Raw genomic sequence first — 18,002 nt, 5'->3', positions numbered from 1 at the left:
GCTTCACCCGTGGACTTTCGCTCCCGCCGGCTCCACGGCCTGGGGGGGCGCAGCGGGGGGTCGAGCCGGGCACTCCGGTGCCGCGCCGAGCTGAGGGCAGGCGAGAGGGTCCTGGGGGGCGCCGGGTGTCCTCTGTCCCTTCCCCGCCGGGCATCCCCTCCGGGCACCGGGGGGTCCCAGGGCAGCCGCCATCACGGGAGGGGCGCCGGGTGCCGGCATCCCGGCTCGGGCTGAGGCGGGGGCCGCTCCGCCCCGCCGGGGGGAGCCGTGCTGGTCCCGCCCCGCCGCGCCGGGGGCCGCGCCATGTGCCGCCGCCCGCCGCGGGGGCCGCGCCGCGCTCGCCGCCGCCGCTGCTGAGCGTGCGAGGGGCGGCGCGGCCGGTGCGGCGGAGCCGGCAGCGGGGAGAGCGGGTCCATGGAGCACAACCACCTCCACCTCCACAACGGCTCCCTCCTGGCGCACCACCGCTATGGCTGCGGCTTGGGATACGCACCCGTCGTCTACTACAGCCTGCTGCTCTGCCTGGGGCTGCCCGGTGAGTGCCGCGCCCGGGGAGCCGGCGGGGACGGGGCGCCGTGCCCGGGTCGCCCCGGGGAGCCGCCGCGGCGGGGAGAGGAGAGGAGGGGAGGGGGGAATGGGGGTCCCGCAGAGCCGCCGGGGCGTCTCCTGCCCTGCGGTGTCCCCGGGCTGCCAAAGGCACCGGGGACGCGTCCTTTGGCGTAGTCGGTGGGGATTATCGCGGGCGGTTCTTAGACAGCATCCTCGCCGCCTGGCACGCTGCCGGCCCTGCCGCTTCTCTGTCGCCGGGGTCCGTCCCTGCCTGCTCTCGCACCGCTGCGGGCGCTTTTCCCCACCCGGGCTCGGGCGCTCTGACTTTGAACTCGGTTTACAAAGTCTCAGCCCGTCGGGAAGTTTCTGCCCTCATCAGTTTGGCCAATTGAAGACAAAGCGGTACCGAGGACAGCCGGGTCTGTCCCCTGACAATCGCCTGGCGGGCCGGCAGCAGTCAAAAGTGTAGCTGTCGAGTTTTTCTGGTGCAAATCCTGGGGCAGGGTCGGCTTTAGGAGCAACGTGCCACCAGTAAGGAACTGGGCTGGGGAAGGAGCACGCTATCAGAAGTTGTCTTATTCAGGAGCCTGTCCCCGTGGCTGATGGAGCAGGACAGTATCTAGAAAGCCCAGTCTTGGGCTCAGTGCCCTGCAAAGGCAATGGCAATGCTGACACTGAGATCCCTGAGTGCAGGTACAGGGTTCGGAAGAAAGTCCCAGCTCACAGGCACCAGCCTCCAGACTGTATAACCCTCAGCAAAATTTCCTACTTAAAAAGGGGACAAAGACAATATAGAGACACTGGGGATGTGAAAAGCAAGGGAGACCCCAAATGGGGAAGGAAAGGATGTTTCAGACTCGTGTGTGATCACCTGTGAGGCACCATTTCCAGCACACAGGTATCCACAGCTCAAAACACGCAGGTGGTACATGAGCATCACATCAGTATTACTGTCTCAGACGAGACAGAGGAAGGAGCAGGTTTTTCCTCCCGGAGTGGGCTGTCTGAGGCTGTCAGCAAGACGCCTTGGCACGCAGGACCGCAGGGAGCTGCTTGTGCAGTACCACTTCTGCAGTTAGAGACTGGGCTTCGGCAGGCAGAGCTGCCATCCCGGCACAGCCTGGGTGGGCAAACATCACGGCTTGCTCTCTGGCTCAACACCTTCAGCCTCAGAGTAGCTGACAGAGATCCCAAGGACAGGCGGAATGAGTCGGGGAAAAGTTAGATGCACCAAGGTGAATCAGTATTTTAAGGGTGCAATACAAGAGAGTTTGGTTGTGTCTGTGTACAGTGCCATGTAAAATGGCAAACAGCAATAATAGTTAATAGTCTACAATTTCTAGATGTTTTGTTCACCTTAATTCCTTCTTCAAGCAATGAATTCATAGAAAATTTTTTTAATCAGACATGAAGAGAAGCCTGCCTCTGAACAGCACACATGCAATTACCACTCTGCATATAAATTGATGTTGTGTTGTTAGTTTGTTTTTTTTTTTTTTTTTTTTTCCCCCTCCCTGGCTTGTAATTAAAATTTGAAGATTGGCTAATAGTTCAGAGAACTGGAAAGTTAAGCCCTGTATTTACCCACAGAGGATGCAGGGCATAGGCAAGTGTCTCTGTTCCACAGCACTGATGAGTCTCAGCCCTGAACTGAAGAGACCCAGCCGGCAGGGATGAGGAGGTAGTTTCCTCTTCATTAATTCCTTAGGGGCTGCTTAGATCTCCACAGTAATGACAAGTTCTGATTTCAACACCTGTCCCCTAGGAACTGACCAAGACCCTCTCAAGATTATCAGGTGAAGAAGTTTTTATGAAGCAGTCTGTGGCTAAGCTTGTATTTGTATGTCTCTGAAACGAGGGAAAAGTCTTACGTGCACAGACAAGAAAAATCACTGAGTAAGTGCTCTGCACATACTTGCACCAGCTGCCTAAGGATACTACATTGTAATTACAGACCTGTCGCTGTCATTCTAAGAAAATGGTTAAAAATTGGTGCACGATCCAAATTAGCAACGGCAACACACATTTCTCAAGAGATCTGCCATCGGTTGATTAGAGCAGTGGCATCAGTGACAGCGCTTAACAGAACGAGCCAAAGCGTTTGGTGGTGCAGCACTGCTGGGTCCGGTGGGCTTGCATCGGGTACGAATGTGTCAGCCTGAGGACAACATTGGCACTAACACCTGAAAACACTGCACAGGTACAGCGTGCTGAGTGAATGCACAGTGTGCTGAGGGCAGGAGAAACTTATGATTCTCGCCCTGAGACTGCGCAGAGATGAGAACAAGGATAAGTTTAGGGAAAGACCCACATGGCCAAGCTTCATTGAGGATGTGGTCTGGGGCAACAGCAGCGCTAAAAAGAGCTTTCCATGTTTTAATTTGAAGCTGCTCTTCAGTTTTCTAACATCAGAAAATTGTAAAGGTACTACACTTTATGTAAAGTGTGCTACACTTATTACCTGTCAGAAGAAGGATCCTGCAGCCTGTGGGATCTGAGTAATTAGCTTTGCATGGTGCCAAGAATTTAAGAGAAACGCTGACTGGGATCTGTCCTTAAATACAGCACTAGTGCCTTGTGTTGCTGAAATGGAAACGGTTAACTCCTTGCCACAAATCCTGGAGAAGGACTGATGAGAGGAGAAACCAGTTAACTGCCTCTGCCTTTCCTGCTCTAGTGTCTGAAGGAATTTTCACTAACTCAACAACTCCACTTCGAGGCCAAGCGATGCCAGGCCTGATTGTGCGTGCGGAGAAAGCATCCCTTCCCCTCCCCTCTATCACCCAGCCATCTCAGCAGCTCCCGTTCCCAGCAGCAGCTCTTTCTCCCTCCCTGTTCAACCAGGCACCAGAAAGTCTGAAAAAGGCAGAGGTGAGAGAGAGAGCAAAGTGAACTCCCTTCACCCCTGCTCTGGCAGTAGCATACAGGGGCAAGTGCCCTGCAAAAAGGGGCAACCAGAGAGGCCCCATCGCACGCAGAGATGGCTACAGCTCTGCCAGAGGGCTACAGCTCTGCCAGAGGTGACTGCGCCTTCCATCAGCTGAGACGGGAGGTTTCTTCTTTTGCCTCTAAGCAGAGGTTGGCAAGACAGAGACTTGCTGGGGAGCAACAAGTTTTCCGAAACTTGTTTTGAGTGCAGATGTGCAAGGCGTCCCACCAGCGTGCAGTCCCGCTGGCAGGAGCAGGGGTGCCCCAGGAGAGGCTGCGTGGGACAGGGAAAGACTGCTGCTGCAAGGGTGGGGAGCAGCGCGGGGCAGCAGCACTGGGAACAGGGTCATGCTCCCATTTAGAGGGGGTGAAGTATAATTTACAGAGACGTTCCGCAGCCCCTGCTCTGTCATCCCTGCGCTCCCCTTGTCTCTCAGTTGGAGAGGATCTCTGAAGCACCTCCAGCTCGCGGGGAGGCAAGAGAGGGGCTGCAGGATGGCTTAATGGAAGTGTTTCTTGCCTTAGTGAGAGAAAATGCCAGAGAAGAGGTGTTGTTGGATGTGGGGGTGGGAAGAAATTGCTCTGATTCAATCCGGGGGGGGGCTGGTAGGGTGAGGAAGCAGAGAGCTACAGGTACCAACTCTCCGCCTGTCCCTTTGGCAGGGAGAGCTGCACAAAGCAGCTACACCAAAGAGCTCCTGCTATGGCAGTGCCACCAAACACGACCAGGAGGGTCAGGCACAGAGGCAGCTATGCTGGCTGTAGATACCTGGCTTTGACCTGATTCCTGCTCCATCAGAAGGTACAGCAGCAACTGAGTTGCCTTCCCTACCAGTCACCTTCCCCCGTTGGGATATAGTGTGCTGCTGCTGAAAGGACAAAGTGGCAGCATTTCCTAGACTGGGGCCTGGCCTGATCCACGCTTCCAGGGGTCTCCTCCCCTGACAGTGCAGAGGGGCAGAGTAAAACTGGCTTCTTATTGCGTGATTGCGCTGGTTCCGCTTTGCTCCCTGGCCAGTCACGTACCTGGGGAGCAACTCAGCTTCAGGGATCATCACATGCCAGTGACACCAAGTACAGGGACATACCCGGCACCCTTACAGCATCCCCAGGAAGTACCAGACCCATACCGATGCCCCAGGGAAACGCCACTCCAGACTTCTGAGAGCCTGGTCTAGAAACGTTTGTTTTATTCATGCTTTAGGCTTCTGCTTAAAACCCATCACATCGATGTAAACACAGATTCAGGACTTTGCAAGCTTGGGAAAGCAGCCTGGACACACTTGGGAGCTCCCAGCTGGAGGGTGTGAACAGGTAGCTTTCGTGTCAGACCTGCTGCTGAACAAGGTGTCATGGAGATGGGGACAACCCAGGTCATTCAAAGCCCAGCCATGGACAGAGTGCACTCGGCAGGCTCCACGCAGGGGGAGAGAAGCTGCAGTCCTGACCTAGAGGAACGTGTAAGCTCAGCAGGGATGCCTAACCTTTCTAACACACTCTCAAGAGAGTGCTACGTGTTATGGACCTTCCCCTGACAGATGACAGACCGGCTGTCTTTGCACAGCACGCCAGATGCTTCCTAGGGTGCTGGATTGACACACAGGTGCGTAACGTTTGCACTGCGCCCGTGCAAACTGCAGTACAATCACAGGCAAACTAAGGCCATGGAGAACTGCTCCTTCTGGAGCCTTCTCCCCTCCTGCAGCTTGGCATGAGGAGGCTAATTTGGGAGGCATGCAGGCCAGGGTCATCGTCCTGGCAAAGCAGGTACTGCCAGTGGGCTGTGGGCTGAGCATCCCTGATCTAAGAGACCACCACCACGCAACAGCCCAGCTGTGCTCCCTCCGCTCCCCGGCAGCGTAGGGGGAGCGAGACCTTAAGAGCATTGCCACCTCTGCTTACAGCCGCCACCTGGTTAGTAGCATGAGTAGGAAGGGGGACAGGTAGCAATGTTTGTTGATGACTCACATGGCACGTAATACCCAGTAAATACCAAAGCAGGCAGAAGGTAGGTGTACGTACAGCACACAGCAGTACAGAAGTGTGTCTGACCCGTTTTGGATTCCTGCCATCTCTTGCCTAGTATATTCTTCTGCAATCTCAGTACAGCCTTCTGATTAAAGAGAGCATTTCCAACACCTGAATAAATAGCCTTTCTCATAACAGCATACCTGAACAATAGAAGCGCTAAAGGAAGGCCTGAAAATATGAGTGGGAGAATTGTTACATGCAGAGTTATGACCTTGAAAAAACAGCACTCTTCAGCTGTCGCTCATTAGATAGAGTTCACACAATGAATAAGAACTGAACCCTCCTGAGGCCTGATTCAACCCCCCTTTTATTCAAAGACCATGCTTTCTCTGACTTAAAATCTGAATTGGACGCAAAGACAGTACATTGCATCCTGCTTAAAGGAGGACAAATAAATTGGCAGAACTTTAGCTCAGCTATTGAAGCAACTGAAGGGCACTGCAGCACATTACAGTAGCACGACTGGACAGAGGGGAACAAAACTGCTGCTAACATGCTTGAAATGAGTCACTTTCTGTTGTAAAATGAGTGCTTTTTCTTTAAGGAAAGACAAATCATTATGAAAAAGAATAGCTTCATCACAGTGTCCCTGCAGAGAGCTGGTGACAGCAAGGTGTGCAGATGGGAGCGATTTAGTTTGGTCAGTAAGTCTGGAGATTGTGGCCACTAAAGCCTTGCAGCTTGAAAGGCAGCACGTGTCTGAATCCACACTAATGCAGAAGAGGACTTGTCTGCACATCTCCGAACGCCACCACGGAGTACAACTGCTAACTGTGGTTTTCTTCTGCCACATCAGTAGGAAACAACGCTGTCGGGGCTGTAAGGATAACGAGGTGCAATATTTGGGAGGCTCAGTAGACTATGAAGTGCACAACCTTGCATGGTAGGCTGCTAAAATGGATTGGGAAGGAAAAACTCCAAAGGAGATTTTTTCTTGAAATGACAACGACACAAAAGAGAGAGCACAGCCAGTTTTCACGGTAGGTGGGTAATGTAGAGCCCCCAGTTGTTAAGAAGTCAAGCCATTCAGAAGCACTAGGCAGTCTAATATCCCGCTGTTCTTCATCCACCCTCATACTTAGTTCTCTCCTCCTCCTCTTTCTGCTCCCCTCCGTAAAATGGGTGTGAATCAGCAGAAACGAGCCAGCAGGAGAAGGCCTTCATCCGCATACGTCAAAACAAATTGCTGTAGGCAAACAAACAACACCGAGATGTCCTGACGTGGCACGAGCTCGGCTTTCACACGCCAAGTGCAAAGCAATCCCTGGCCACAAAAGCTTTCACCTTCTGTTTCAGGTGGTCTTTTTGAGCCTTTAATCTCTCTTTCCATTAACCTTGAGAAACCAGAAGAGGAAACAGCCAAAATTAACCCCTTGAGCACAGGAGACCTCGCGCACAATTCTGTTTTCATTATGCAGAATAAAGATACGTATGTAAGGATCCTAAACCCCAATATCTGGAGCACTTTTGGTGCCGTTCTGAGGGTGACCTGAAGGGAGAAGATGGTGTTGGATTGCCTCCCAGGACACCAGTATGGTTGTGCAGAGGGAATGAAGTAGAGGCAACCAAGACAGACCAGAATTAGCGGTACTGAAGATGACCAAAAGGAATTTTATCCCTTTATCCATGGAAGAGGAGAGAAGCCTGCCTATTAGAACACAGAACACATTTTTTCACTGAAGTTGTTCTTTTCTACCACCTGAAACAGAGAGTCCAGGGAACGTACATTCATTTAACTTCTCCATCTTTTCAATCATATGGTGCATTGCCCGCATGGATAGGTGCACCAAAGGTTGCTTTTGGTTTCCAGACAAATTACCTGTCAGTCAGTTACATCAGACTTGGATATTTCACGGACATTTGTTTAGTCCAAGTGTGTTTTCTTCACTGCCCAGACTAGCACACCGAAGAGTGATACATCTAGTGTGGATGCAGTATATTCTCCATAGGGGAAATAAAGCCAAACTGTGATGGTTTTACATAGTCTGTAATTTCCTGCATATTGTGTAAAATTGGCATAGTGTCTGAGAAAGCTTGGCCATGGGGTTTGCAAGCATGAGCTCCTATTGCATTAGCTAATGCTTTAGGAAGACATAAAGACTTTGGGTTTTTTTAGCAAAACCACAATCAAAGGTAAAATCCTCTTAATTATTCATATTCAGTAAAGAATTCGTGCCAGTGCCCTTATGAAATTACGTCCTCCCTCCATCCTAGTCATCCCATGAAATACTTTTGGCACCCACCTCAGTGCTTTGGCGTTCAGTATCAAAAGGGTAGAATGGTTTTGTCATCCTCGAGCTGAAGTTACTCAGCTTGAGACCTCTTAAACTTCATTGACAGCCCACATTTAGAAGCCACAGACACCTGCCAAATGAGACACCCAAATTGCCCTGAAAATCTCCGTCTCTCCAGATACGTTGCATGAATAACCAAATTTCTCTTATGATTTCTGCATTATTTTGCAGATTGCTTTTTCTCCTCCCTGCACCGATTTCCATTAGAAAGCTTTACTGCTCTGGTAACAAGATACAAGGGTAGATTTTGAGATGTGAGTTTTAGACGTTTTTATCCTCGTGTGGGCGCCTCTAAGAAAGGCTTTGGGGGGAGAAATGTCCAAGAGTCATTCTTCACTGTAGGTCCAGCTCAGGAAAGATGGATGAGGAGGGTGAAGACGGCAAGAAGAGAATCAGATCCCTGTCACCAGTGAGCACATACCAGGCCTCCTCGCATCTTAGCCTAGTGTTACTTCTGGGCTGTTCTCATATTGCAGAAACAGCCCTATTTTACAAAGACTAGGGAAAAAAAAGCCTACTCCAAGGGTCTAGGAAAGCCAAAAGCGATGCAATGTAGTTGTACCTGTCTGCCAGACAAGTTACTGCTCTTAAGCCTGAGCAGTTGGCAAGGCTCCAAGTGAATAGTGGCCATTGGCATCTCCACACCATTACCACATCTGTGCCCTCCAACAGCGAGGAAGTGCTTTTGGCTGGATTAAAGTCCTTCTCTGGCCTCCATGAGCCACTGACGGCTGGTGCCAGCTGTAGAGTACCCCATTCACTGCATCCTTGCCCAGAGCTGCCTCAGCTAATAAATGATGTCTGTCAGAAAAATGGCCCTCTAACGCTAATTCTTTAATTCACTCGTGACTTGTAAGTGCAAGGCCATGCCATGTTTTCTCTGACAGTCACTAACCAGTCTCCTGCCATATGGAGGGGAGTCTGGGTTGTCCTGGGCTGGAGCTTGATCATCCTCTACCTCCAGGTTCACTTTCTGGTTCGCTTCCCTCAGACCTGGCGTGGTCTCTCCCCCCACGTGGGATTTCTAAGCACAAACCACACGAGAGCCTTCCTACAAGGTGTGAAACCTCCTCCCCTGGCAGTCCAGCATCCGTGCCGTCCATAGCTTTTGTGATGCTCATTTTTTTGGCTTAGATCCCTCTCCATCCCCTGGGAGATGGTACAGGCAGCAGCAGAGGGGACTGACGGCTCTTTCCCCTCCGAGGGTGAGTGGGTGCATGCTGTTCCGTGGCACTCAGACAATTGAACAACAAATAAATCAATTTATTTTAAAAATTAATCCTCACAGGAACTCTCAGGGAAGGAAAAACTTTCATTACACTAATTATATTCTATAAAGTATCTCTTTACACTTCACAGCGGTTTAAGGAGGGATCTCAGGATACGATAATAAAAGAGAAGAAAATATTATGTTAGCCATGAGCAGGCACCATTCACAGAGGTTGTCCCCACCCACTGTAGTGTTGAGTTCGACCCATACCGTCTGGAAGAGGAAAACATGAAACTGTTCTATCTTTTTTTAAGAGGCAAACAGCATCCAAGGGTCATTTTAAAAGACCACATAACCAGCTATAGCCAACATCAGTAATAAACATGTGTTTACGTTGCCACAGCATTTTTTAAAAAATAATTCCTGTTATGTGGCCCCCATCAGAAATCAACCATTGTCATCATCTTCTCCAGAGAGCTCCCACACGAATTAAGGGCTGAATGCCATCCTCGTCTCTAATCTGGTAACTATTGGCAAATGACTGTTAGTAAGCACGGTCAGATCTGGCTGCTGGACTCGGTACCTGTTTACATTTTAATATTGCCTCCTAGCTTAGCGGAGGCATCAAGCCAAAACATCACTTTTTTTCACCATATATATATTTGTAGCATATTGTATTTACAGTCTCCGAATTTCTAAATCTAAGGAGGTGTTACTAACATATTTTCTAAAGCAATTTAGAATTTGCTGTTCGTCAACCGCCTCTCTCTGTGCCAGTCAGGTGACTAATGCAAGGCCTGCAGAGTAGTTTCATACATTGCACAATAATTTGTAGGGATCCTAGCAACAACTGTATTTGGTAAAAGGTGTCCATTATATTCAGTGACCTAATGTTTATCACGCTCGGTAAGCGTCACTCATGGCTACTTCATTCAGGTAGTTTATGATGCTGAACTGCTGAACCACACAGCAGGCCCTATTCCCAACACAGCGGCACTGCCACTTGTGTTGTAAAGGCTATTTCACTGCACAGGCTGCTGTGTACATGCAAAATGCTCTCAATAAAAGAAAAAACCAAAGCCCAGAAACACACCTGTTTCTTCTTTAGACAGATACAATTGCTCCTGCTTAAGCTCACACGCAGTGATAATAGTCAATAGAAGGACCTCTGCGAATCCCCCACAAAGGCCGTGGTTAGATGCTATTTGAGCTCTAACTGTAATCCATGAAACAAGAACTGTACCTTTAGGTCACTCTGAGGAGACACAGAAGACTGCACGGGCTCTGCAGGTGAGGCAGCATGGCTTTGGGACAGGAAGCAAACCCAAACCCACATGAGAACCAAGGTTACTTCTAAAGGATGGTCCCTCTCAGACATGTAGGGCCTCCAATGGCATGAATTTCAGTGCTACAATTTGTACTTGGAAGCTGATAAAGCCAGAGGAGAGACGTGAGTGGCCCATGACGAAGCCTGGCTGAGTTAGAAGGTTGCTGTATTTTGATCAGCATGGATGGATAGTGTTTGCACACCAGAGACCTTCAGATGCTGTGTCTCAAAGGCATCCTCGTGACTGAAGGGATAGAATTGAGACTGCCGTTTCTTACAGTTGCTTCTCAGCATCTGCTAGTGGCATCTCAAAGCTTCAGCCAGCTAGTCCCTAATCAAGCCCTGGTTCTCAACCAGATATTTATAAATTCAGAATACTGCACTGCAGCAAGCGACACTGGCATAAATTCCCATCTGTCATCCTCTAATCAACTCCCAGCACAGTGATCAATCTCTTTCAAATTCAGATGATCTTAACTACTTAGTATGTAGAAAAAACACTGCAAGAAACGGGCAGTATACCATCCAGGACAATTTAGGGACACTGACCTATCCATCAGCTTTAGCTCCACATACATTACAAAAATCTCTGCCTGTACTGTATCTCCATCATCTCCTCTACCATAGTCCTCATCACTGACTACAATATTAGTGCTGGAATTAGGGTAAACAAGGTTAAAAATATGGTTGCAAATACTCTTCTGTCACCTTTCACCTGCAATAGGTAATTTTTGCCCACAGGAGCACTTGTGGGGCACTGAGTAGGCACCCAAGAGTCACCGAGATGCTGGCACAAGGACACAGTTGGTCACACAGAGCGGTGTTCTCACCTGTTTCCTATTTTACTGAGCTTTAGATAGTGTTTGAGGACACACCAAGGACCAGCTTAACGCTGGGTAGGAAATGAGTAAAGGACGGAGATTATCCATAGCTCATCTTTGCTCTCCCTATACCGTATGCAGCAGGAAAAATACTCCTAGACCCTCTGCTAAGACACTGTCAACACTGGCAACTTTCTGCTGCACCCCCGTATATATCTGTTTTCGCAAAGTAAACGATAGTACTTTATTTCATATCATTCAGACAGAAAAACCCTAATGTGATCCCAGGGAAAGCATTTCCAATACAAGATACCATAACCTTTGCAGAAAAACTGCATAGAGCTTGCACGTACTTTATCAGATCAATTTTCTAATATCTGTCTCACCAAGCAAAGCTCGCTGGCGTTAAAATGAATAACTTGCATTTCAGTACATGCTGTTACTGCCGTTGCTGGGAACCCTGAGAAAGGCAGGGGAGAGGGTACAGGGGAAAGGACTGCTCATAAATCTGCTCCTGTAGGAAAATGGGAGCGGGGTTAGAACCAACAGCAGGACCCCCGCAATGGGCAGGAGGGGTGGGGAGCAGGGCTGCTGTGCCTGGACACAGCCTGGCTTTAGCATCCCTGCAGGACCTCCTCTGGCAGTCCGGCCAGAGCTACCAGCAGGAACCAACATCCTCAAGCGTCCCCCTTGCTGCACGCTGGCTCCAGCTGCTGCTGCTGGAGTGAGTCAAATCCAGAGGATTTAAAGAGAAGATGAACCCCATGGGTCACATCCAGTATCTGTGCAGCCGAGCTGCTCAGCCTGTCTGGCCAAAACCAACAGGGGCTGCAGAATCATGATAAAACACTCGTAACTTGAGGATTTCCTTGACAGTGCATCACTCACTGTACCTCTAGGGCTCATCAGCAGGCACAACAGTGGCATTTTGTAAGCAAGTAAATGAAAAATGACACAGCAATTCTGACTATATCGTCCCCCATCTCCCACGTCTGCGCTGAGCTGAAATCAATGCAGTTGCATTCATGTTAAAGGAGGGCAGACTTGGGAAAATTCCCCTGAAGGTGATTTGAGACAATAGTGTCGGACAGATCATGCAGGTGTTTTTATTTAGGGAAGGAGTCGGTTGATTGTCATGTTTGGTTTAGTTTTGTTCCAAGATACAGAATTAATATATTAATACAAAAATAGGTGACACTTATGAGGGCTGTTACTCAAGATCATTCACTCTGCTGCAGTTCATTTCCCCAGTGGCAGAAGCCTGCTCCCAGATAGCAGGCTTGGAAGCATTTACAGAGGAGGAAGTTTTCTCCAGTGCCAAGTAAAACTATTAAAAAAAAAAAAAAAAAGAAAACGAGCATTTTCAGTTGTAGGATATATGTCCTAGGTCATCATTACCTTAATGTCAGCAACTTCCTTTCTCTGTGATTTAAAGGAATCCTTACAATTATTGTTGATTTGGGAAATCCATCAAAGCTGGCAGAAACATTTGAAGCACTGAATGCACAAAAGAGGTGATTTACAGAACACTTATGAAAATGTCAAATACAAACATTTGGCAGTCTCTCACACAGTAAACCAGATCTCTGATTTTTAAGCACTGCTTCAGGTATTCTAGCCAAGTGATATAAACTTCTGATGGGAGCAATCTCACCTGTCTCAGTCCAGCCATACAGCTAGTAAGAATAATAGGATATTCCCCCCGCTCCCCGATTCAAGACTACACAGTAAGTTCTAGCAAACATGAGCAAGCAGTTAAAGTTTGGCTACACCTCAGTGCTCCAGGAAAGCTCTCAGGGGCTGTTTGTATCGATGGTGGGGAGCTCTGCCTGGCCAGGGGCTGTAGCACTGAGCCCTTCTATCGCATCCCTTATAGCACTGGCTCAGGCAGTCACTAAAGCCCATCTTTAAGTTGAATCTCACCTTTAGAAGGCTGAAGCAAACCAGACAGGGAAACAGCAGAGACAAGACACTTGAGCACTTCACCACGATATTTAAGTGTCATGCAATACGTCTAGGTGTGGTTTAGGTGACGGGTCTGCTTTGTGGTCAAAGAGTTGCAAGCAGATGTTTTTTCAGGAAAACTCAGGGACGTTTACACTTGGGCTGAATCAGAACATCCATCACCTCTGATGTGGCCAGCAGGATTTCCTCCAAGGCTCAACTGTATCACTCCAGAGGAAAAATGCCTTGCAATTGGAGAAGGACTTCTAAAGAGCAGCAAGGAGGTCTTTGTGGAGCAGATTATTTCAGTGGTGGGAAGGGAGACGTTTCCCCAGAGCCCAGCTGTAGGAGTGCGGGTCAGATAGACAGGACTGAATTGCAGGAGACTCATCCTGAGCAGAGCTGGAAAGTTCAAGTGCTGCGAAGCACCTCCAGCTCTCAGGTGGAGCCGAGGACACGTGTTTCCCTGAAGTCCTCTCAATTGGGACCCCACTTAGTCAAGAGAAAACCACCTAATCCAGGTGGCTTTGATTTCAGCTCTTTTTAGATTAAGTTCAGAACTAAAACAGGCAGGCACCACAAGCTGGGAATGAGGAACAAAATGAGGTCTCCCTCCAAAGCCCACACCACCCTTCTTATTTGTCACTTGTAAAAAAAGGAAAGGAGCAAGGGGGGAAATAAGAGTGTCTGTGAGATACTTTTTATTCTCCTGCTGCTCCCTCCTGCTACCCCTGCCTCCTTGCACATAGGCAACAGGCTGTGCAACAGAGCCAGGACCATAACTCTACATCTACTCCAAGGAGGTAGCAAAGGGCTGCTAGATACCACCTAACCCTGTGTCTGGAGCGAAGGTCCCGACTATCTCTGTCCCTCATATCCTGGTCTGCTGTGACACCGAGTGTCAGTGTATCCCACAGCTGGGAGCAGGGACACGTGCTCCTCTCATTGCAACAGCTTCTCTGAGGGACCCAACTGTAGCATTTCCCTTTTAGTTTCTTGAACTTTAGTAAAGGCGGTCGTGTTGCCAAGTGCTTGAAAAGAGCTACTGCTCCAAGCAAGTGCTCAGAAAAGCTAATGTTACATCTTAGTAGCCTAACTCTATGTTTCTGTCTCCACAGCAAACATCTTGACAGTCATCATCCTTTCCCAGCTCGTGGCTCGCAGGCAGAAGTCCTCCTATAACTATCTTCTAGCTCTAGCTGCTGCTGACATCCTGGTTCTCTTCTTCATCGTCTTTGTGGACTTCCTCATGGAAGACTTCATCTTAAACAAACAGATGCCTCAGGTACTGGACAAAATAATTGAGGTCTTGGAATTTTCTTCCATCCACACCTCCATATGGATTACGGTTCCACTAACCATTGATAGGTATATAGCTGTGTGCCATCCTCTGAAGTATCACACAGTCTCCTACCCTGCTCGTACTCGAAAAGTCATTGTAAGTGTCTATATCACCTGCTTTTTGACCAGCATCCCCTACTACTGGTGGCCCAACATTTGGATCGAAGACTACATAAGCACATCAATGCATCATGTCCTCATCTGGATCCACTGCTTTACTGTTTACTTAGTGCCCTGCTCCATCTTCTTCATACTGAATTCCATCATCGTGTACAAGCTGCGGCGAAAGAGCAATTTCCGACTGCGAGGGTACTCCACGGGGAAAACAACAGCCATTTTGTTTACTATAACTTCTATATTTGCTATACTTTGGGCACCAAGAATAATCATGATTTTGTATCACCTCTACGTATCGCCTATAAACAACAGCTGGGTGGTACATATTGTGTCGGACATCGCCAATATGCTAGCACTGCTGAACACTGCAATTAATTTCTTCCTCTACTGTTTTATTAGCAAAAGATTTCGCACAATGGCAGCTGCCACACTGAAAGCCTTCTTTAAGTGTCAGAAGCAACCCGTGCAATTCTATACAAACCATAACTTTTCCATAACAAGCAGCCCTTGGATTTCCCCAGCCAACTCTCACTGCATCAAAATGCTTGTTTACCAGTATGATAAGAATGGAAAGCCTATAAAAATATCACCGTGAAAAGGGCAATAGTTGGAGTTTCTGGGTGCAAGTTCTTTTCAAGCGGTTACATCTTCAGGATGTAATTTGCTGAAATGGCTGTTTTGAAGAGTGGTCATTTGATTTCATTTCCCTGGGAGACCGAGGGCAGATCAGACTGTTAGGAGGGAACAGGAGCACTTGATTTTAGGAGCAGAAGTGAGAAGGCAAACGCCTCTGTCTCTTACATAGCATTTTGAATATGCGTCAGAGTTCAAGTCCTAGTGTTCAGTCGCACTCAAACGATTTGCATCCCTGGACCAGTGCAGTCCAAAGTCATTGGAGGGGAGAAGCCACAACAGTGTTTAATTACAACCTTTTAAAAAACAACAACAAAACCTTACTTGACCACGCAGTTCACTATCGACGGATGCTTTTATGTACTGTGGAAGGTGCCATTTCTGGTGTGTGCACTTGCCAAAAATGATGTGTTGTTTCTGACGTGAAATGCCACCACAGTCTTGCTGTCAAGACCTTGTTGCAGGAGGCAGCCTCTGAGACACGAACTGTGACAAGCCCATTTTGGCTCATTTGAGCAAGGCTCAAGGACCAGCATAGTACCTATTGCAGGTACTACGGGAAGCAATCCTGCAAGCTGCCGATATTCGTATGTTTAAAGTTGTTATTTTAAAGAATGTGACCAAGACAGGGGAGCTGGAGGGAGGGAGGGAGGTTTCTAGAGCCAAGAACAAAAGCAGCATCTTTTCCCAGCTATTTCAGTTATGGTGTCTAAAGGCTTTGAAGTGTGAGGCCAAGTCCTGCCTGATGCAGGGCTCCCACCAAAGCTGCTCCTGTGAGATTTGGAGCGATCACAGCCTTCAGGTTCCTTCTTAATCAATAAAAATTCTCAGTTATCCCCCGCATTCGGTTATTTAGGGATTAACATATAAAAACCTTCAGCCTGAGATTTCCTCCTGACAGATTATGCCATCCTATTGCAAATTTGCCATTTAATTAAAAAAAAAACTATTTGTGAAAGAAATCCATTAAATACCCAATAGCAGTAAAAACATAGATCAGCTTGGACTAAGGCTTTTAAATATTTACCTAATTTAAAGTAGCTTAACTGCTCTTCCTTCACACTCAAAAACCAGCATCCCATCAATGCTGAGTGTAGAAAATGAGAAGAGATTTACAGGAAGGCAGAAAATGCAGTTCTTTTAATTTCTCTCCTTTTCAGACCTTGGCATGTGGTCTCTCAGAGCCACATACCGCAACCTTTTTACTTCTGTGTTGGACACTTAATGCAGCCTTACTGATCGTGAGAGCAGACTTCCTTGCGTGGTGAACAGAAGCACAATGTGGTCACAGCAGCTTCTCAGTAACTGCAAACAAGCAGCAGCCTGGTGCTAGCACTGCGTTTGTGCCTGTGCCCGTCTCCATCGCCAGTGGGGAGCTCGTGGTGACCTAACACAGTGAGGTCACCTGAGAAGGGATCCAGTCAATCCCACTTTGGTGGGATCTGAGGGCTGAAATCGTCTCTCTAAAACCCACGGATGGTTCAGCTTTGGTGCATTTCCCCTAAGAACCACCAAGACTTCCAAAGTCCTGCTGAGGACAACAGGCTGGTCCCCTTCTGCCACAAAGGTTGCATTACTGACTCATACTGCCCATACTGGTGTCCTGCAAGAGCAAAACCCATGCCAAACCTGAGCACGCCTTCCCCAGGAGGGAATGGCAGCAGAAGGGACAAGCCATGAAGACCAGGACCCCAGGCAAAGGCTGGCTCATGCGTGGGGGGCTTTCTCAGGAGAGATTGAGGCTACTCAGGTCAGTCAGGAGCACAGAGACAGGATGCCCAGCGCCTCGGGGACCATGCGCCACCCCGTCCCCTTCCCACAGGCAGATCAGCTAGGAGAGCTGCAAGGTGCTGGAGTCCCCCAGGGACCGTGCTGGTTAGAGCAAGGAGAGGGGCATGCCTGGGGAAAGGGGGAGCTGAGAGCAAAAGCTGACCCTCCCCACCCAAGGGATGCTACGCACCTAAATCTCCCCAGATTCAAAGGGAAGCGAAGAGCCCCCTCATCCTGTAGGCCCTTTGTCCCTGTGATCTCAACAAAACTTCACACTTACTTGCAATAATAAAGCATGAGGGATGCTCGGCCTTGCTGTGTTTGTCACAGCAAGGTTAACATTATTGCTCCCTTTACCAGTGTTTCACAGAAATTCAATTTTGTGGCCATGCCTTCTACCCTCCTCTTAGAAACCTCTCTCTGGTCTTTGTCAGTTGATAGTAACCAAAGTTACCTTATGAAAAAGGTACTGTATGTTTCATTTTGGGAAAACACTGTATTTATAACTTATTTTTATTCTAGATTTGTTATGAGGAATGCTTGTCTGAGTTACATGTGAATGAGTCTGAAGTGCAATATCTCTGTAGATAAGTGGTTCATTTTTGAGAATGTATCTATTGAAAAAAATTATTTATACAAGAAATTCACTATTTACTTAATATAATAGTAACCTTACAGAAAATAGTGAATATTTAGGGCTTTTATTTATTAAAAAAATTTCAATTAAGTGCATGGCATACGCTGCCATTCACATGGTGTGATTTATCAGTTTTTGTAACATAATGTTTATCCTGCAAACTAGCAGTGTCATCTGATTTTTCCTGTCCTGATGATGTATTTTTGTAAGTTACCATATTTAAAAACAAAATCTTTCTGCGTGAATATTTCATTTCCCACTAAAAATAACCCATTAAGTTGTTGTAACTTCGTTGGAAAAGAACTCACAACCCTTTGCCATATCCTTTTAGAAATGACAAGGTGCAATTTTCATGTACAGTGAATGGGTCATTTCATTTCTGATAATTTAGGGCTTGAAG

At 48.1% G+C, this 18,002-nt stretch overlaps 1 protein-coding gene across 2 annotated transcripts; it reads left to right on the top strand.

Annotated features, from left to right (window-relative positions):
- Positions 1-311: 311 nt before the first annotated feature.
- Positions 312-17,609, top strand: GPR139 (G protein-coupled receptor 139). 2 transcript variants are annotated; one of them, XM_063345080.1, is made up of 2 exons: positions 312-535; positions 14,223-17,609. In XM_063345080.1, exons 1-2 carry the CDS (start codon positions 415-417, stop codon positions 15,155-15,157), a joined length of 1,056 nt encoding a protein of 351 aa, XP_063201150.1. In that variant the 5' UTR covers positions 312-414; the 3' UTR covers positions 15,158-17,609. The 2 variants fall into 2 exon arrangements, with proteins under 2 accessions (XP_063201150.1, XP_063201151.1); XM_063345081.1 differs by lacking the exon at positions 312-535 and adding an exon at positions 5,030-5,080.
- Positions 17,610-18,002: the final 393 nt, after the last annotated feature.

Source organism: Chroicocephalus ridibundus, chromosome 8, assembly GCF_963924245.1.
Source record: "Chroicocephalus ridibundus chromosome 8, bChrRid1.1, whole genome shotgun sequence".
Classification (NCBI taxonomy): Eukaryota; Metazoa; Chordata; class Aves; order Charadriiformes; family Laridae; genus Chroicocephalus; species Chroicocephalus ridibundus.
Note: the sequence above shows the minus strand (reverse complement) of the source record. Positions and strands in the feature narration are given on the sequence as shown.